We start from the raw sequence: 21,415 nt of genomic DNA, 5'->3' as shown, positions 1-21,415 counted from the left end.
TTTGTCGAGGAGTGGAATCACAGGGTTTCCTGGGCAACGCCATTGTCGCGCTCAGGGCGGGGGTGGGGGTGGGTAACCAAGGACAAAGTTGAAGAGAATCCGGAAGAGAGGGCGAGTGAAGAGGCGGGGAAAATGGGAAACACGAGCTTCGGCTACGGGGGACGATTCCACGGTTCTCGCACAAGGCCATAGTGGAGGGTGGGAGGAGTCGAGGAGCGTGCCTGTGATTGGCTGCCCTGGAGCACCAGGCCGCTCATGATTGGGCGAGGCGAGCTGGAGGCCCGAGTCTGTGGAGCGCGTAGGGTTCTGGGTAGCCAAGGCCTTGGAAGGGTCTTAACCGAAAGGGGGAGGGGGAGGCCGCCAACAAACGGCTGAGCTCACAATCCCGGCCGCGACCTAGCCGGCCGCCCCCTCCCCCATGGAGAGAGCCAGACCGGAGCCGCCGCCGCAGCCGCGCCAACCGCCGCGGCCCACCCCACCGCGCCCGTTGCGCCCCGCTCCGCCCGCGCAGCAGCCCGTCGTCGAGGCCGCCACCTTCCTGGCCGCGGCCGCCGAGCGCCCGGAGTCGCCGCCGGCCCAAGCCGCGGCCGCCATCGCCGCAGTGGCCTCATCGTGCGGGGAGGCCGCGGCAGCCGGTGCTCAGGCTGGGACGCGTCGTCTGCTGCAAGTGAAGCCGGAGCAGGTGCTGCTGCTGCCGCCGCCGCCCGGGCCGCTGTTACCGCAGGCTCCTGACGAGGGTGCGGCCGCCGCCGCCGCTGCTGCCGCCGCCGCCGCCGTCGCATCGTCCGCGCAGGCGCGCCTGCTGCAACTGAGACCGGAGCTGCTGCTGTTGCCGCCACCGTCGGCGGCCGACGGAGGCCCTTGCAGGCCGGAGCTGCGCTCCATGCAGCCCCGTACGCTGCTCGTCAAGGCCGAGCAGCAGGAGCTAGGGGCGGGCTTGGACCTGTCGGTGGGATCTCGGAGGACCACCGAGGCCGGCCCCAGAGCTTCCAGGGCCGCCAAGTTGGATGGCACCGGGAAGGCCCTCGACGGCCGTCGAGGGGAGGAAAAGAAAGCCAAGCTGGAGGCAGAGGAGGCCTCGAGGGATGCGCTGAAAGGTGGCGATGGCAGGAGTCTGCTTGTCGGAGAAGGAGTCATCAAGACCGAGGAACCAGACAGACTCAGGGACGATTGCAGGCTGGGCACGGAAGCTGCGTCCAATGGCCTGGTCCACGGCGGCAAAGATGCTCTCCTGGCCCAGCCACCCAGTGCTTTCGGGCCGCACCAGCAAGACCTCCGGTTCCCTTTGACTCTCCACGCGGTCCCTCCTGGGGCCCGTATCCAATTTCAGGGGCCTCCGCCCTCTGAGCTAATACGCTTGTCCAAGGTCCCCCTGACACCAGTGCCTATTAAAATGCAGTCCTTACTGGAGCCTTCTGTAAAAATTGAAACCAAAGATGTCCCCCTCACCGTGCTTCCCTCAGACGCAGGTATTAGAAGGCAAGGGAATCTGGATTTCACATTGATGTCTATGTTGCCCATAGTAGATACTAGCGATTTAGGAGCCGGAGATTGAAAAATAGAATCATGATACTCATTCTTAGCCTGCAGAGGAGATGTTTCTGATGTATTTGTCCATATACTGCTAAAAAAAAAATCTCCACAAACTTTTTTTTAAAAGAAAACCAATTTTAAGTCTTTGCAAACAGATTTAGATAACAGACACACCAGAATGCTTGTTAGATAATACAAATCCCCTAGCGAATGCATTTCAAATTTCCTGATGTAGTAGCTTCATAGGTTTATGTGTATCAAGAAATAGAACAAAACCAAAGCTTTGGAGGAAATGATAATTGTTTATACTGATTATAGAGGTTACTTTAAAAACGAACAATAACTTCGCTTGGAGAAAATATTTAAATCTAACATTGTGTTCTAAAAGCCAAGGCTTTCTAGAAAGAGTAATAAATACTCAATAATAAGTTAAATTGTTTTTAAAAGAAGTAATATAATATAGTCACTGCAGACAGGGTTTCTCTGTGTAACAGTCTTGGCTGAAACTCACTCTGTAGACCAGGCAGCACCGAACTCTCAGAGATCACCTGCCTCTGTCTTCCAAGTGCTGGTATTAAAGGCATGTGCCACCTCGGCCTGATCCTAAGTAGTACTTTTATGAACTGCATAGGGATAAAATTTAGTGAATGATAGTACTTTTATGAACTGCACGGGGATATAAATTTAGTGAGTTTCCTTTATAGGAATTTTCAGCTGGTACTGTGACTCTCAGGATCACTTGCATTGTTTTTCTCCCAGGGCATGAGACTAGTTGTAATGATTCACCGTGGCAGGAATTTCTTCTTCATAGTGAAAAGCTGTTAGCATAAATATTGTTTGCTTTGAAGGATTCTACAGCCACTTTTGGAAATGACTTCCTTTAAATACTTACATAACTAACATCTATGTGCATAGTTATGAATGAGTTATCGTTCCTGCCCCCTAATGATAGACAAATTTTAGAGGGAAATAAACTACATGTTAATTATTGCTAGAGGTGTTAATGAAGCTCAAAGAAATAAGTAGCCATCCATGTGTCTCTAATGTTACTGAACGGTATCTTCAACAATATTAAACTCTCTAGGGGTCATGTTAAGCTACAGTTAAGAATGCTGAGCTTAGGGACTATACGGAAGTTTGGAATATTGGCAATATTTTGACTGTATTGTAGTGTATGTTTTCAGGTACTGATACGTAAGTATAGATGAAGGTACACTTGAGCTTAAAATCGCATATGTAGCACGTTAACGTAGTCTCTTCATTTTTGTCATATAGGAATACCTGATACTCCCTTCAGTAAGGACAGAAATGGTCATGTGAAGCGACCTATGAATGCATTTATGGTTTGGGCAAGAATCCACCGGCCAGCACTAGCCAAAGCTAACCCAGCCGCCAACAATGCAGAAATCAGTGTCCAGCTTGGGTTAGAGTGGAACAAACTTAGTGAAGAACAAAAGAAACCCTATTATGATGAAGCACAAAAGATTAAAGAAAAGCACAGAGAGGAATTTCCTGGTAATCAATGAAATGAGCCAAGACTCTTTCCATTTCTTTTAAATTTATTTAGGTAAAGATTAAGTTAGGTTGAGATTTCCTAATCTATGTGTGAGAAAGAAAATAATGGCTAGCATTATAATAATGATTGAATTAATACTAAACATACATTTTCTTAAGTAGAACACAGTTGTGAAATATCACATATTTACCAGCTAATACAAATCAGGAGACATATGCTTTTACTGTGGTTTTGATTAAATACATATAGATACATACAAACATACATACACAGCTATAGCTATAAAGCTAACAGTAAATCAACATGGTTCTATTTTGTAGTATACTTGACATATTAAATAATGGCTAAAAGATAATTGAGATGCAGGAATTAATATCCTGTTCCATTTTATGTTAAGTGTTATCAGAACACAGTTTTGTATTTTGATTGGTAGATTTATTCCTATCACGACACAGACTGAATGAGTGATTTGTCCTACTCAGTAAGGGCGTTGCGATAAAGGTTGGGAACTATGCATTCTTTGTGGTTTATATAACTGTGCATAATGGGAAAAGAATTTTTTTTCTGAAATACAAGCAGAAATATTTTAGGAGACAAGATTCTGGATAGAACCAGTGCTTTGTCTATAGGACAGCATCACACTGCTGACTTTGAAGAAAGTTAAGGTGTTTGTGATTTTATTAATTGCCATGTCTCAGAGAGACTTCCTAAACCAGGCGTAAAAATAGTTAGACTGGTTATTTGTGACCATTGCATTACTGAGATTTGTAATTTATAGAATGAAGAAAGAGGAGATAAATAATGTCTTATGGGGTATTTTTCTTTAGTAAAGGAAAGGGTTTGGGGTTCAAACTCAATGACTTCTGTATAGATTCTACCACAGAGTCACTCTGTGTCTCTGAATATAAGGCATTTTGACTTTCCTCTCTATTATTGATTATAAAACTAACAAAATTAGAAGCTTTGTGGATATTGAGACTTGTTCCAGAAATAGCCTCATGGAAATGAAAAATATACTTTTAGATAACCCATTTTTAAAAAACTTTCAAGTGTTCTGTATTTTTAATTTAAAAAGGCCAGACTCTGTGTGTTCCTATTAAAATGTCTCTATCTTTTTCTTTAGGTTGGGTTTATCAGCCTCGTCCAGGGAAGCGAAAACGCTTCCCTCTAAGTGTTTCCAATGTATTTTCTGGTACCACACAGAATATTATCTCTACAAATCCTACAACAATTTATCCTTATCGCTCACCTACCTACTCTGTGGTAATTCCCGGCCTTCAGAACACCATCACTCATCCAGTTGGTGAGTTGGTTCTGTTGTAGATTGTAAATACATCAGAATTTTACCTCTTAAATTGAAATTTGGTTTCCATTAAACCTAGAATTTAGAACAATAGTAAAGGAATAAAATTAAGAAGAGAGAAAATGGCAACATTAAATGAGAGAAGGAGCAATAGCAGATCAATATGGACAACTCTCACCTTTTAATTAACTCAGGATGAGCCCCTAGATTAGTCAGATAACAGAGGAAATGACTCATGCAGTTCAATAGAAAATAGGGATGCGTTTCACATGCAGAATGAAGTAATGCTTTGCTAATGAGGTGTGAGGCATCCTGCCATGGAACTTAAGAAGGATACTGATCTATTGAAGACCATTCTTTTGCTGGTCCAGAAAAGCAGTGGAAGCTATCCATTTTTCCTAAATACCTGTTTGATTCATATTCCTCACAGTCTGGTCTATGGATGGCAGGAATGCTAAATTGATTCTCAAATCTTAACCTCCTTGTACCTCAGTGGCTTGTTCCCCCAGAACTTTTATAACCAACTCTTTAGGAAACTGCAATTCACTCACTAGTGCAGTGGTTTATCTTAAAGCTGCTTTCCCCAGCTTCTGCCTGCCTGGGTTCTCCTAATGATAATGATAACCTATGGGTTAGAGATGGGTCGATCTTGGAAACTGACTTGTTAAAACTATGCATTTCAATATTTTTTAATTAAAGATTTTTATTTTATGTACACGAGTGTTTTGCTTTCATATATGTTAAGTATACACACACTGTGTATAAGGATGTGTGTGTGTGTGTGCACGCGCGTGTGTGCTTGTGCCTGGTGCTGGCAGCAATAAGAAGGTGTCAGATCCCCAGCAAACAACTCTTGCATGTACTGCTTTATTTTTATAGATTGAATTGGTTGTTTAGGTTTTGTCTTTTTCTCTTTTGTTCTTACGTATCTAAAACATAATCTTCATGTAATGATTGAACAGTTCTGGCTATTTTAACAACAGGCTTATATTTTATTCACATACGGATGTTTCTGGTTGGTAAATATATCTTTCAAAAGATAGTTAATGGATGAAGGCTTTTTCTTCTGTAGATCTTGTATCATTAAAATATCATATCATTAAAATGTCATCTCCTAGGGTACTATATTCATATATTTGAACTTGCACAAAGCTGTGAGAACATGAGTACCACATAAGTGCATTCATTACACCAGTGATAGACATTGCTTACATGGTATTGGGTAGGCTGTAGCCATTCCTAAATGCAAGGGAGGCTGGACTTCATAGTCTTGCTGTGTCCTAGAAGAGGAGAAGTCAAATTACTGGCTGGTTTTCTGTGGTTGGCATCTACTACACCGCAACAACTGTTTGAGTCATTAGAGCTCTGATCTTTTTCTCAGTCTTCCATATCACTGACTTATTAAAGGTTATACACTTTTAACCTCCTTATCAACGGGAACATTGACATTTAAAGATACTGTGTTTCTGGATAGTTCTTTGTAACAAAATACAGTAGTTGATATATGTTACTTACTTTTCATTTATTATTAAATGAATGCATTATTATCATTCCAGGTCTCATTTCCATCTCTTCTTGGATGTATTTAGGTAGAAAGAGAATTGGAAAAGATATGCCCCCCTTTCAATGACTGAAATCTGATCAATTGTTCTATAGTGTTCTTGTAGCTTACTTTTTCTGATAACTAAGTGCTTATGCTGGGTATAGGAAAAAGAACTCAATTTTTTGAAGCAGATGGTCAGGTTAATTTCTTGAGTATGGTAATAATTCAAGAAATAAAAAATTGAGAGATTTTATAAGTTTTCCTGGCTGTGTGATTGCAAGTGCTTTAAGTCGTCTTCCAGCAGCACAGCATAGGAATACTGTCAACTTAGGTTGAACTGTTTTCCCTTCAATGAAATGTTAAGTCTTTCTTTAAGGGTTTGCATGGGAGTGTATATATCTGTATGAGCGTATGTGCACTTGTATGTGTGTATGGATGTGTGCCTTTGCATGCCTGTGTACAGAGGCCAGAAGAGGCTGTTGCATCCTTGAAACTAGAGTTACAGGTGCTTGTGGAACCCCAAACTTATTATGAGAATGTTGGGATCTGAACTCTGGTCCTCATGATTGTAAAGCAGGTGCTCTTAATCACGGAGCCATCTCTCCAATTCCTCTTAACTATTTCTAAAGTCAGGTTCGTGGCTAGATCCTGGTAATGCAAATGTGAATGAAAGAACATGGAATGATGATGCATGTCTGTGATCCAGCACTCAGGAGCCTGAGGCCAGTCTGGGCTAACAAGATGAGGACAGTTTCATTTATACCCTTCTGCACTTCGTTGGGTTAGGAACCATATTGAAATGGATGGGTGGGATTCTTTGTTCCTGCTTTGAGGCTTAGAAGGGCATTACCTTCCACTACTGAGAGAAGAAAAGGAGGGAAGTCTTAACCTGGATAAAGTTGAAAGGTCTGCATTTTGGGCCTCTGAGAGACATTTCTGGTTGTTTTGTTTTGACAGGGTTTCTCTGTAGCTTTGGAGCCTCTCTTGGAACCAGCTCTTATAGACCAGGTTGGTCTTGAACTCACAAAGATCTGCCTGCCTCTGCCCCCTGAGTGCTGGGATTAAAGGTGTGCATGCGCCACCACCTCCCATGTAAAAAGGAGCGGTGGGTCGCTTCCCGCCGCCTGCCTCCCAGCTAGCTTTACCCCTGAAATAATTACACGGAAACTGTATTCTTTTAAACACTGCCTGGCCCATTATCTGTAGCCTTTTATTGGCTAACTCTTACATATTGATCTAACCCATTTCTAATAATCTGTGTAGCACCACGAGGTGGTGATTTACCAGGAGGATTCTAACCTGCAGCTGTCTAGGAGAGGAGAGTCATGGTGACTGCCTGCCTCTACTTTTTTTCTCCCACAATTCTGTTCTGTCTACTCCACCCACCTAAGGGCTGGCCTATCAAAAAGGCCAAGGCAGTCTCTTTATTAACCAGTGAAAGTAACAATAGACAGATAACCCTCCTCCATCATTCCCCCTTTTTCTGTTTAAACAAAAAAGAAAGGCTTTCACTTTAACACAGTAAAATTGCATATAACAAAACAGTTATCAAGCAAGAATTACAGTTACAATATTTATATCTACTTTATCTTTTATCATAACTAAGGAAAACTATAACTATAACCATTCTTCAACTCCATCAAAGACTCCAGAAGGATATAATATTACCTAAGTAAACAAGAAATAAGCAACTTCCAAACTCTAGAAATGATAGAGACACATCGCTGCCTGTACAGTCACCCAAAGTTCCTCTGTACCTTTGGGGTATCCATCTTCAACCTACAGGCCCATAGTTTCCAGGAGACTTTTCCATGAAGCAGGAAATTTCAAAGGCAGCTCAGTGTTCTACTGTGTCCTGCAGAATGTCTCGCAGACTCTTTCATGAATCAGGAACCCCGAAAGATCATCTCACCTTTAGGCAAGTTCAACAGTTCTCTCTCTGCGGGTTCTTTGTGTCCAGTTTATGCATCAGTCCAGGCAAGAGCAGTTTCTTGCCCAAATGACTATCCAACTCCATAAGGAGCCTCTTCGATGACCATCTTCCTCTTGAAGTAGATTGGTGCTGCCAGGAGCAGACGTGTCTCATTGTCATGAACAGCCCTAACTTATTAAAACATTAAAATGCCATATTCTGTAGTCTTTGAAAGATATGAAGAATGTCTATCTAACTAAGATATATCTCTATATATCTAGAAAGTCTAACTAACATGACTACAAGCTTGATTATTATTGATGATTATCCATTATCAATCTATATTTCCTAATTATACATTACATTTTTAAAATGAACTACACAATCACAATACCTTAATCAATATCAGAAATATATATACATATAACGAAATTGACCTTAAAATCCATACCAATGCAAGTTATTCATATCTATATCATATCCCCCTTTAAATGTAAAAGAACATTTATAAACAATATTTGGGAATATGGGCATAGTTATTTCTCTCCAAACTTCTCCCTGCTGAATAGGGGCGCTGTTAATCAGGTCTTTCATGATAAACTGTGTGCTAGATTCATCTCAGTTGGCAGTTGAATGAAGTAATTTCTTGAGGGTGTTCACAGCAACCTTTCAGGAGGGCGTGGTCTATCATACCATATTGGGATAGAAGCAATTCACAGGGTCTTATCCTCTGTGAAAACAAAAGAAGACCCTCTTTTCCAAAGCATCATATTTTTAGATTCAAATTCTGAAGTCATAATACCCTTATGATATCCATTCTGGTTTAGCGTGGCAGCCCATATAATGAAATGTCTCTCTGTACTTAGCTCCTTCACAGTCAAAAATTTTAAAGAAAACACAATGTACATAATCCAGACTCTCTGTGAATTTTCCATTTTTACATGGCTTATTTTTATTTATTTTAATCTATAACTATCTGTACTCTGTCTCTTTAAAGACTTTATCCTTTTTTTTAAGGCATTAACTTTATTCTCTATATTCTTTTTCTTCTCTCTCCCAAGCCTACGTACAGTCATCCAACATTGTGACCCATTTATAGGTCTTGTATGTCTGAATCTGTCCTATTATGAGGGAAGTCTTAACCTGGATAAAGTTGAAAGGTCTGCATTTTGGGCCTCTGAGAGACATTTCTGGTTGTTTTGTTTTGTTTTGTTTTGTTTTGGCAGGGTTTCTCTGTAGCTTTGGAGCCTCTCTTGGAACCAGCTCTTATAGACCAGGTTGGTCTTGAACTCACAAAGATCTGCCTGCCTCTGCCTCCTGAGTGCTGGGATTAAAGGTGTGTGTGCACCACCACCTCCCAGCCTGAGAGACATTTCTAACTGCAGCATCTGTGCTTGGTCTGTGATCTTTTTAACAGACACCTAGCTGAATTGGAATACAATGAATATGAGTATCTTCCGAAGGCTTCTATTTGTATTTTGTCATGAAAACTTAGTTCAGTTTAGACTACATGTGTTGTTTGGATAATAGCATCTCAGACAGCAGTATTGTCTTTTGGGGAGTGGAAAGATAAATCACATGATTGTTTTACTTACCTTTAAGAATTCTACCCTTGCCAATCATGTTCTACCAGTATTCTTTCCAAGTCTGTTACAAATGGCTAATGTATGATAAATTGTATTCTTTTTGGAGATTTTCAGCTATAGTCACTGTGAATGCAGTAAAGTGAAACAGTTTTGATTGTTTAATTTTTTTCAACTAAAAAGTGTCATAGTTTTTAATGTACAGAAGTATGCAAAATGAAAGGAAAATTGTCTGAGCCCACCCTGGCAGGAATCTGTAAGGGGCGCCTGGGAAGGGGCGTGAAGTTAAAGCAAATGGCAGATTGAGAGAAATGGAGATGGAGAACATAGGCTAGACTGGGAGGACTGGAGGTGAATGCCAACCAGCCCCGAGTTTACTTCTCAGCCAGCATATATACTAATTACAGGCAAGCAGAACAAAGAGCAATACCATCAGCTAACCGTCTTCCTACACTGTCCTTTGGTGGAAGCTCAAGTAGGTGCATAATCTCTTACGAGAATTCAGCTAGAAGCAAGCAACTACTAACCACTTAAGGAGCACACACCAGCCCAAATATTAATACACAAATGTGCTATTTCTTCTGGGCAAAAATGTTCTTTGGGCTAATACAGACATTTCTCAAATTTCTTAAGGTTGCAGGCAGAGCAGGCAAGCTTGAACTCAAATGATTTATAAGTCAGAATGGACTTCAGATGGAAACTGAGTCACACATAGGCTCCCACAAAAATTGATCACAGGGTTACCGAAACTTCTACTTATAAGAAAATAAATATATTTCAGATTGATCAAAACCTAAATACTATGAAGTGAACATGTGAATTTTCCTACTACCCATGTATCTTGTCTCCTACTCCTAGATTATTCCTTAATGATAATTGTTGCCAGGAGCCTTATATCAACATTTTAATGTATACGTTATTCTAAATTATCAAGAGTAATGCTGTTCATTTATTTACCTATCCAAGTTGAGGACTTTCCTATTTTGTGCTAGGCAGAAGCTGAGCTTGGGGATGTGGTAGTGAACAAAACAGGTCTCTCTTCTTAGGACGCTCAGAGGCCAGTTGGGGAAGAGAAAAATGTAAATTCACAAGAAAGTAAAGTGACTTCTGAATTGTCAGAATCCTGTGAATAAAGGGGAGAGTGGTTTGATAGGATACCACTACTAGGTGAAGGTAATAGTGAACTCTCCTTCGTTGTTCTAGTTCACCGTGTGGTGGATACCGGTAGTGATCTTAGTAATGGTTAACTTCTGTTATTTTTATTTCTGAAGGTGAAGCCACACCTGCAGTCCAGCGCCCAAGCCCCATCACACTTTTCCAGCCCAGCGTCTCCAGCACTGGCCCGGTGGCCGGTCCGCCTCCAAGTCTGACGCCCCGCCCATCACTCCCTTCTCAGCGCTTCACTGGGCCTCCGCAAACTGACATTCATAGGCTTCCTTCAGGAACCAGTCGCTCTGTGAAGAGACCCACTCCAGTGTCTCTGGAGAGCACCAGCAGGATTCCAGCTGGTGCAAGTACTGCCCATGCCAGATTTGCAACCTCACCTATCCAGCCTCCCAAGGAATATGCCAGCGTTTCCACATGTCCCCGAAGCACTCCAATTCCCCCAGCTACTCCCATTCCACACTCACACGTCTATCAGCCCCCACCCCTTGGTCATCCAGCCACACTTTTTGGGACACCGCCACGATTCTCGTTTCATCACCCTTACTTCCTACCTGGACCTCATTACTTCCCGTCAAGGTAAACAAACAATTTTCTACCTCTTCCCTAAAAATACCCCTAGTGAAGTATTCCCCCCACCCCGCTTGGTTTTTCAAGACAGGATTTCTCTATGTAGCCCTGGCTATCCTGGAACTTGCTCTGTAGACCAGACTGGCCTTGAACTCAGAGATCCACCTGCCTCTGCCTCCTGAGTGCTGGCATTAAAATCATGCACCACTGCTTGGCATGAGGCATTTCTTCTCTTCTGGGAAAACCTGACTTCCTCAGTCAGGCTTCTGTTCAACTTCAGAGGTTGAGTGAGAACCAAGCAGTACACATAAAGGAATGAAGGGGGCCACATAAGGACCTGGGAGCTAGAGCTAGAGAGAATGCATTGGCGTCCATTGGGGCAGCTGTTTCTCCGCTCCAGCCAGCTCTTTCCATAGAAAATATGGTTTCAGTATTGTAAATGTGCTTTTATAGGATGATCCCTTTATTGGAGCTGTGTTTCACAGACACAAATTGTGTGGTATCTTGTTAAAACATGGCCCCTGACTGCTAACATCTCAGGTACAAGAATAACCTTAGCATGCTTGCAAGTCTGTATTTCTTATAAGTGATGCCAGTTCTGCTTGCTTAAGGACCGATAAGGATGGAAAAGGGAAGATTTTCAAGTCAAGAGAGATGGAATGCCCAGTTAAAAGTTACACTTCCTCTCTGCCCATTTCCAAACCAGAGAACTTCCCATGTAAATTACCAGTAATGAAATTTGTTTTCCTCGGGAAATATCTCGGGAAAGCAAATTGAAACTTCACTTTGCAAATACCCTCCACTACTCTATTGCTGTTAAGTATACAGGCACAGTTAATGTTGTGATTGAAATATTAAAATGTTTGATACCAATCTTTTATTGTTCTATAGATTAACTAATAGAAAGTTAGGCTTTCTTACCATGAATAGGTTTATAGGATTTGTCTATGAATATACAAATTCTCTGATACTTTAAAGAGCATTTTATAAGAAGACTTATGAAAACAAGCACTTAGAATATTGAGTTATATCTCTAATCAGCAATAGTAAATGAAGTGGGTAAATAATAATATTGTACTTCTTGAACTTGAATTTGATTGGATTTAGGAATGCCAAATCAATATATCGAATGTAAATATCAAGATAATATGCTTTTTTAAAAGAGGAAAGTGAGATTTATAATTTCATACTTAAAATCCTTTGTAATTGTTTTCTGACTTTTTGTCCGTGTATATCTGATGATAGGTTTTCCCAGGGAATGAGTTATCTCAATTATGCTTTCTTAAATAGAAAAATCTAGTATTGGTAAATGACAAAATTAACTTATTTCCTTTTAGTTTTGTCTATAAATTGATAATGGAATTTTATAAAGAATATTTACTCCTTATTGCTTCAATACAATGATTCTAATGGGTATTTGAAATCGAAATACACAAATTTTATGTTTATTATATTTTATATATTTTAACAAAAGTTATATTTGTTAGGCATTTTAATGGAGTGTTTTGTAAAACAAATGGACTCATAGATGTGTTCCTACCTCTGAGATAATGCCTTCCTGCCTTTGAGTATTTGCTGTTTCGTTTTTTATTTGAAACTCTTTTCCTTCAGGCAGCATCCACGCCTCTTGTTAGTTCTCTTCTCTAACATCCCTCCTTTTTCCCCTCCCTGTAGCATATTTTTAAAGATTTATTTTATTTATATGCATATATGTGTTTGCCATGTGTGTGGAGACCAGGAGAGAATGTTGGATCCCTTGGAACTGAAATTACAGGTGGTTGTGAGCTGCCTGATGTGGCTGCTGGGAACTAAAATTTCTATTCTTCTGGAAGAGCAGAGTGTGCTCTTAGCTGCTGAGCCATCTCTTTAACCCACTGTAGCGTATTTTTATCTTCATACTCAAGAGAGGTATTTGGAATCTTCATTCTGTTCTTCATTGAATGTTGCAATGAAAAATATTAAAATATGAAAGACAAATGGTGACTTAGTACCCTCAAATAAAGAGAAAACATATTCAGATGTATACCTATAGGAGAGAAGGCAGTCCGGAGAATTCCTGATTTATAGAAACATGGCAATCTAGTTGTTAAATTTTAGACACACACACACACAAAAAAAAAACCAGGGTAAAATTCTTTGAACAACTATTTGGTTGTAGACTTATTTAAGAATTTTATTGAGGCTGTGGGGGGAGGGGATGGAACACGTCTTTAATCCCAGCATTCGGGAGGCAAAGGCAGGTGGATCTCTATGAGTTCCAGGCCAGCCTGGTCTACAAAAGAGTTTCAGGACAGCTAGGGCTACACAGAGAAACCCTACCTCAAAAAATGAAACAAAAAAAAATTTGATTGAAATTCTGGACTCTTTGTAATCACACCTATATAATATATATGTATAAATATACATATATATGCATACTTTGAACTTTTGTGGAGGAAGGATATTTTCAGTCCCCACATATGGATAGATCTAGTTATCTTGGAATACCTTCTGCTGTAGCTACCTATAAACATTGAATTTCAGTAGCAATTTAAGATGAGTGAACCCATCAGAAAGGAGAATAAGAGAGTAAGTCTATATTTTGTAATGGCTAACAAGCTAAAGACTTTTTAGAGCTGTCCTGGAGATGGTGTTCAGACTCAGAAATAGCTTCAGTGGCTATGAAGTCAGATTTAAATGCCTACGTGAGAAGACATTCAGTCTTGGCTTTATACAATGTCTCAAACTAAAATGTCTCCATAGTAAAAAGTAGAGAAAACTTTTATAACCAAGTCAGGTGAAGCATAAAGAGAAATATGTTTTTGCCTGGAGATTTGTGTGATTTCTGAAGTGCATTCATTGCACACTGATTTAGAATCTAAAATCACCCAGTCTAATTTTTTAAAGTTGATAAATTCCTTTTTAATTGATTGTAGGTTACCTGGGGAACTGTTTTAGAGGAACACTTCTACTACCCAGGCCAGCCGAAGCTTCCAAGGGGACAGAGAAGTGGTTAGAACATAACAAAGGAACCATTAAGAATATGAGCCTGGGGGCTGGAAAGATGGCTCAGAGGTTAAGAGCACAGACTGCTCTTGCGGAGGACCCAGGTGCAATTCTCAGGTTCAGCACCCACATGGAGATAGACAACCATTTTTAACATCAGTTCCAAGGGATCTGTTGTCTTCTAGGCTGCTTGGGCACTACAGGCATGTGATTCACAGGCATACATATCTACAGTCTCACATATACATGAAAATATTTGAGCTTGGTGCTGGAAAGATGGTTGTCAGTAAAGAATGAAGACCTGTGTGTACAAGTGTGTCTACACACACACACACACACACACACACACACACACACACACACCCCACATATATATAGAGAGAGGTGGGGGTTACAATCTTGTAATTCTAGTTCTGGGGAGACAGAGACAGGTAGATGCCTGGGACTCACTGACCAGTCAGCCTAGCCTACTTCACAAATCCCAGGTAACAGTGAGAGACCCTGCCACAGTAATTAAGGTGGATAGCTGCTGAGGAGTGACAACCAAGGATGATATTTCTCCTCCACATGCACTCATGCAAAATGCTTTGTGTCTGCTAATGTGTAGGAGTACATATGCGCGCACACACACACACACAGACAGAGAGAGAGAGAGAGAGAGAGAGAGAGAGAGAGAGAGGAAAAAGGTCTATAAAACTTACAAATAGGATTAGCATCCTAAGAATTTGAGATAATTGAAAATTAGGAAGAAACTAAATATATGTATTTTAATTTATTAATGAAGACTTGCATTTCAACTGAATATAGTGATAAGAACTGAATTTAAGTTTTAGGTGAAACAGTAAAGCTATACAAGATATATGTATTAGTGGACGTTGGTGGTATAGTGGTGAGCATAGCTGCCTTCCAAAATATATGTATTGCAAGATATTGGACCTCAGGTAATGAGCAATGGTCTGTGAGAAGCAGAAACCTAGAGGAGAACAGGGGGAGCTGCAGCAATATATTACTCAAATACACAGTTTTCAACAAAACTCAAAATCAAGAAATTGCAATTCATTCAAAAGTAAAACAAAGTTGAGTGTGGTGGCACATGCCTGTGATCCTTGTGTTCATGAGGCTTAAGCAGGAAGACTATAGTTCAAGGCCAGGTTGGGTTTCATAGCAAATATCAAACCAGCCTGAGCTGCCTCAAAGTGAATGAATTAATTACCAAGTGGATGAAAACAAAAGAAAGGAAAATCATTAGAAACTTTATTCCAGAATTGAGATTGACAAAGACCACAAAACTATTACTAATATTTTTAATAACTTAAAAATATATATCTATATATCTTTATAGCTTAAAGATATATTATGGATATATTATGATCATTATTTTTTTAACAATTTATTTTTATGTACATTGGTTTATGTTTGTGTGTATATCTGTGTGAAGGCGTCAGATCTCCTCAAGCTATAATTAAAGTCAGTTGTGAGTGGCCATGTGGGTACTGGGAATGAATCTGGATCCTCTGAAAGAGCAGTCAGTGCTCTTAACTACTGAGCATCTCACTAGCTTCTATATTTCTTTGATCAAACTGAAAATATTGATGATGGCATAGAATTTTTTTAAAAGAACAAATAGAAGTTGAACTAATATGAGTAACCAAAATGAAAAATTCATCAGAGTTCCTCAAACATAGAATTCAACTGGCAGAGGAAAATATCAGCAAACTTGAAACTAGACTGATGATATTACATGATCAGAAGACCAGAAAGGGGTTAAAACAGAAGGAAGAAGAAATTAATCTGAACCACTTGAGAGTCTAGATTTATCATTAAGCACAGCAATGTATATGAAATTGTAGTAAAGAAAGAAGGTAGGAACATGGAAATATTGAGCAAAAAGGTCAGTGAGACTTCTCAGTGGGTAAAAGCTGCACTTCCCTGCCCTGTGCCCCACAAGCCTGACTTCAGGTTCTCGAACCCTGACCCAATGGTAGAGGGAGAGAACTGACTACTGGAAGTTTTCTTCTGACTGCCATATCACACATTCAGCAGTAGACACAACACACAGTAATGGTAATAAATAAAACCTAAAGGCTATGCAGGAAGTGGTTGTAAACTCCCTAATTATGTTGAAAACTATATTCCAGAAGCTTAGTGAATTTTGAGTAGCATAAATGCAGAGAGATTCACAACCAGACACATCACAGTAAAATGCTGAAAGAGAAAGTCAGAGGACATTTTGAAGTAGTCAGACCAGTAGCCATACTATGACTGACCTGGGGGGTGGGGTCCAACCTCCAGTCAGCAGCCCAGGGTAAGCAAAAAAAAAAAAAAAATTCACCACACTCAACTTAAGAAAACTTCTTATCTGAGAGCTAGGCCTTTTCTATCTGAGGGGGAAAGAAGGAAACACACACTTTCTGATGGTAACTTTCTCTTTTACTTCATCTTAAAAATGTTCTCTGAGAATCTGTCTCCACACAGCTTCATCCTTTACATACAGCTACATATCTCTCTATGCATACACACTCCTCTCTCCTACATGGCCATACATCTCTACACAAGAGTTACATCTATTTTCCCATGACTACACATCCTTTACGTACATTTCTCTTCTGCATCTCTTTACATATATACAGCTTCATCTTTCTTGCCTCCACACAACCCCAGCTATATGACTCATTTACATAGCTCTCACCATACAGCACTGTACACACTGTACATGGTTCCTAGGCACAGGTCCTCTACGTAGCCCCTTCTCACTCCCACACATTCCTACATCATTCACTTACTCTTTACTCACTCACTCACTCATTAACTCTCTCACTTTATCTCCCAAGCCTTCTCTCTGCCCATTCAGCTATATTCCTCAGCCAGCACACACACATGCTCTCTGCATAGCTCTTACATAGCTCTACACAGCCACCTCTCTCCACACTGCCACTGCTCCTCTCACTGCCAATTACATGTTACATTTTCAGGGCCCAGCCCATTCTCGTAACACAAGGTAAGTCACATAGTTTCTCCAGGGGCAATCAGCCTGCTTTGAGTTTGTTCTGGAGTCTAAAATTAGCTGTGTAACAGGCTGTCTTTGTCTTGAGAATTCTTTTATGTCAGTGTGAGTTATGAAAAATATCCTAGTATTATGTCTCCTCATAAGAATTGTACAGACTAAGCAGAAATCATCTTCTTGACCATCCACAGCTATATTATGTGCCCCAAAATGGAATATTTACATGAGACAAACACAGCAGCAGTGGGAAAACACACAAAGCTGTTATTAGGGAAGGAATGCAGTTCTTAGGGAAGAAATGAAGTGGCACATTAGAAAAATAGACAGAAACTAGCCGTTTCCATAGCCAGTAGCCCCATGGACTTTGCCTAGTGGGGTTTCCCATTAGGAATCACTCATCCGGTAGGTTGGCTTGCTGACCACTAGCTGTTACATGCTGTATACCCCCACAGCCCTCTGCACCATACAAAGTTGGATCATCATATACAAAAGATCTCTAGACAATTCACAACTAAGTTCCCACTGGAAACAATTATAGTCAAAGAAGGAATAAAACTGCTTGCCAAGAATCTTTTAGTTGATAAATACTCATTTTCAATGAAGAGAAAGTATGCTTTCAGATAATCAAAACCTGTTATCAAACTTATTGTAAGACATATGAGTGACTGTCTATGCAAGTATATATTTATATACATATCTTTTACAAAAGCACTAGGGACTGAAACATCTTAAAGGGTGTCCTTTTGTTGTTTGTTTTTGTGATTTGCTTTTTGCCTTTTTTAAAGGCAAGGTCTCACTATGTAGTTCTGGCTGTCCTGGAACTCAGGCTGGTCTTGAACTCAGAGATCTGCCTTTCTCTTCCTCCCAAGTGCGAGGATTAATAGTGCACCACTGCTCCTGGCTTTAAGGATGTTCTGTTGAAACTAAATGAATTCTGTGGTAACACGAATCCAAATAAAACACAGTACCAGTAAATGTAATTACATAATTATAAAAATAGTATAATATATGTGTATATACTATACACACACATATTTTACAGCTTTTAACCGATTTCAAAAGAAACTATGGAATAATTGTTTTTTCTCGGACTGCAGTATTTAGACATATTACACATTAACAGAAGCAACACACAATGGCTAGTAAAAGTGAAGGTATTTCAGAGAAAGAAAATGAAGCCAGATGATAATTTGAACCTATAGGAGTTAGTGGAAAGACTCAGACATGATAAATAATAGGGTTAATATACACTTTATAAATAGTTACTTAATGTCCTTTTTCTTCTTGGTTTATTTAGTAGTTATAAAACTAGATGAAGTAATACTATATATTGTTGAGTTTTTAAAATATACAAATGTAATTTTTCTACTGATAGTCATAAAAGGGGAAGATAAAAGGTATATAGAAACATCATTTTACTATGATTTTATTAACATACAAAATAATGGGTTTCATGTGTATATTGTTTATATTCATCCCACATTACCTTCTCTCAAATTTCTGTAGTGCTAGCTCTTTTTCTTCCTTTCTCACAGTTCATGTCACACACACACACACACACACACACACATATATATACATATATAAGTATATGTATGTATATAAATTTAGATACCATATGTAAAAGAAAACATGACGTATTTGTTTTTCTTTCCTTCATTACTCTCTTGTTCCTCCATCCCTTCTTCTTCCTCATTTTATCCCTCTGGTACTTTCATGTCTTGTGTGGACATTCATTTTACAAACCAGATTTTTTTTCCCCAAGAGGGTTTCTCTGTAGCTTTGGACTCTGTCCTGGAACTAGCTCTTGTAGACCAGGCTGGCCTTGAACTCACAGAGATAAGCGTGCCTCTGCCTTCTGAGAGCTTGGATTAAAGGTGTGCACTGCCACCTTCCATCTGAAAAACCAGATTCTTAATATGAGAGAGAATATGTAGTGTTTGCCTTTTACTTAGTATTACCCCTAGTTTCATCTGTTTCCTTGTGAATGACATAATTTCATTCCTTATAGTTGAATAAATCTCCATTACTCACTCTCTTCACTGAGTTTTCTGTTCTGCCTGGTTCCTGCAGTCATTAAGTCCCAAAGAAATCACACAGAGGTCTACATTAACTATAAAGTGATTGGCCCATTAGCTCAGGCTTTTTATTAACTCTTATAACTTATATTAGCCCATTATTCTTGTCTATGTTAGCCACGTGGCTTGGTACCTTTTTTGGTGAGGCAGTTACATCTTGCTTGCTTTGTGGTCAGATCAGGACAGCAGACCAAACTTTCCTCCTCCCAGAATTCTCCTGTTCTCATTGACTCACCTCTACTTCCTGTCTGGTTGTCCCGCCTATACTTCTTGCCTGGTTACTTGCCAATCAGCATTTATTTAAAATATAATTGACAGAATACAGACCATTGTCCCACATCTGTCTCTCTCTCTGTCTCTCTGTCAGTCTCTCTTTCACATACACATACACACCTCACATTTTATTTTCATTTCTTTGTTAATTAGCATATAAATTGATTCCCCATAGCAAACATGGATATGGAAGTATCTGTGTTATACTGAGTTAGATTCCTTAGAGTATGTACCATGGAGAAGTGTAACTGGGTCATGTGGTATGCTTTTTTTTTCAGGAATTTGCATACTGCTTTATATAGTGACTAACCTAATTTTACATTTTTACCAGCAGTGTATAAGGGTCACCTTTCCTACCATTCTTCTTTCCCCATATCCTTACCAGGGTTTATTGGTGGTACTCCATTATAATTGGAGTAAGATGGACTCTCCATGTGGTTTTTAATTTGGTTGTTTTTGGATTAGTTTTGCTTGATATATTAACTTCCATCCTTTGACTCTTATTCTATGGATATCTTTACAGCAAGATGTGTTTCTTAGTAACCATCGATAGATCTTGGTTTTTCATCTCTATTCTGTATCTCTTATTTGTGAAGTAAGACTATATCCAAAGTGTTATTGAGAAATATTTACTAATTCCTGTAATAGATCCAAAGTATTCCTTGGATTATTGTTTGTTGTGTCCTTTTCACCTGTAGTAATATTAAAATGTTGCTGGTTTACTGTGTTGGGTGATGTATTCCCTTTTAGCTCTCATTTGTTCATCTAGTCTTCATAAAAATTACTCTTTCCTTTGTTTTCACGATTGTGTTATCTTTCTTCTGAGTATACTATTCCTGTAAGTATCTCCTGCGGAGCTAGTGTGATGGTTCTTAAATGCCCTAATTTCTTTGTATAGCATATTCTCACACCAAAGTTTTGCTGAGTATAATATCTTTTTAAGAAGAAAATAGTTTATTATTTTTGTGTGTATAGATGTTTGACTTGTGCTTGTCTATTTTCCTCATGTGTGCATTGTTCACAGAAGCCACAAGAGGGCATCACGTCCTGGGACTGGAATTACAGAGCATTGTGGACTGACATGTTCGCGCTGGGAACTGAACCCTAGTCCTCTGGAAGAGTGTCTAGTGATCCTGACCGATGAGCCATCTCTTCAGCCCTTGGATATAGCAGTCTTGATTGCATTGATTTTCAGGGGTTGAAGTATACCATTACATGCTTACCTAGTTCTTAGTGTTACTGATACTGTGCTGATGTGTTTGCTTTTGTAGGTGAGTTGGCAGTTTTCCCTTAAAACTTTCTTTGTATTTTTGCTGTCTTGACTGTCTGTCATGTGTCATAGAGAGGTTCATTTTTTGCTCATATGTGTTTAAGATTCTGAGTGTTTCTTGTAGTCATTGTGTCCATTCCTCTAGATTTGGGGGATTTTCTGCTGTAATTTCATTGAATAGATTCTGTTTTAGTTTGTACATACTTGTTTTTACATCTTTGTTTAGTTTTTACACCTTTGATCTTGGGTTTGGTTGGTCTCTTGATTCTCACGACTTTGTGGTCATACTCATTTATTATTTGTCTTTACAGATATTTGTGCCATTTTCTCTACCTGCCTTTCATCCTTAATATTCTTTCTTCTGCTTGTTGGATTTTGTTAGTATTGTTTCTACTTTTCCATTTAAATCATTGAGTTTTCTTACTTCCAGTATTTATACTTGTAAATACTGGAATTTTATACTTGTAGGAAATAACCATAGCACTGAAAACTTTAAAAGTACAGGACCTGTCCAACAATCTGTTCCAACAATCGCCCTCCTGAAGGCTAGGTAGCTATAATAATAGAGAACAAAATCAGTAATGGTATCAATAAAGAGATAAACTAAAAGACACTGTAAACCTAATAATAGAACTAATAAATACACATCCACAAACTCCATTTAACAGGAGAACATATACT

The 21,415-nt window shown here is 39.6% G+C and overlaps 1 protein-coding gene across 2 annotated transcripts in view; it reads left to right on the top strand.

The window, feature by feature from the left end:
• The first annotated feature begins 345 nt into the window (after positions 1 to 345).
• Sox30 (SRY-box transcription factor 30) overlaps positions 346 to 21,415 on the top strand; it is a 33,113-nt gene continuing 12,043 nt past the window's right edge. Inside the window, exons 1-5 of one of the 2 annotated variants that reach the window (XM_085694874.2) lie at positions 346 to 1,469; positions 2,809 to 3,048; positions 4,173 to 4,352; positions 10,662 to 11,133; positions 20,489 to 21,391. In XM_085694874.2, coding sequence (XP_085551000.2) covers positions 419 to 1,469; positions 2,809 to 3,048; positions 4,173 to 4,352; positions 10,662 to 11,133; positions 20,489 to 20,666 — 2,121 coding nt within the window. In that variant the 5' untranslated portion in view covers positions 346 to 418 and the 3' untranslated portion in view covers positions 20,667 to 21,391. Of the gene's footprint in view, positions 1,470 to 2,808; positions 3,049 to 4,172; positions 4,353 to 10,661; positions 11,134 to 20,488; positions 21,392 to 21,415 lie in introns of those variants that run through there. The other variant, XM_085694873.2, reaches the window with a different exon arrangement.

The sequence above is a fragment of the Myodes glareolus genome, chromosome 9 (assembly GCF_982192425.1).
Source record: "Myodes glareolus chromosome 9, mMyoGla1.1, whole genome shotgun sequence".
In the NCBI taxonomy this organism is placed as follows: Eukaryota; Metazoa; Chordata; class Mammalia; order Rodentia; family Cricetidae; genus Myodes; species Myodes glareolus.
The sequence above is the reverse complement of the archived record's forward strand: the minus strand, read 5'-3'. Positions and strand labels throughout refer to the sequence as shown.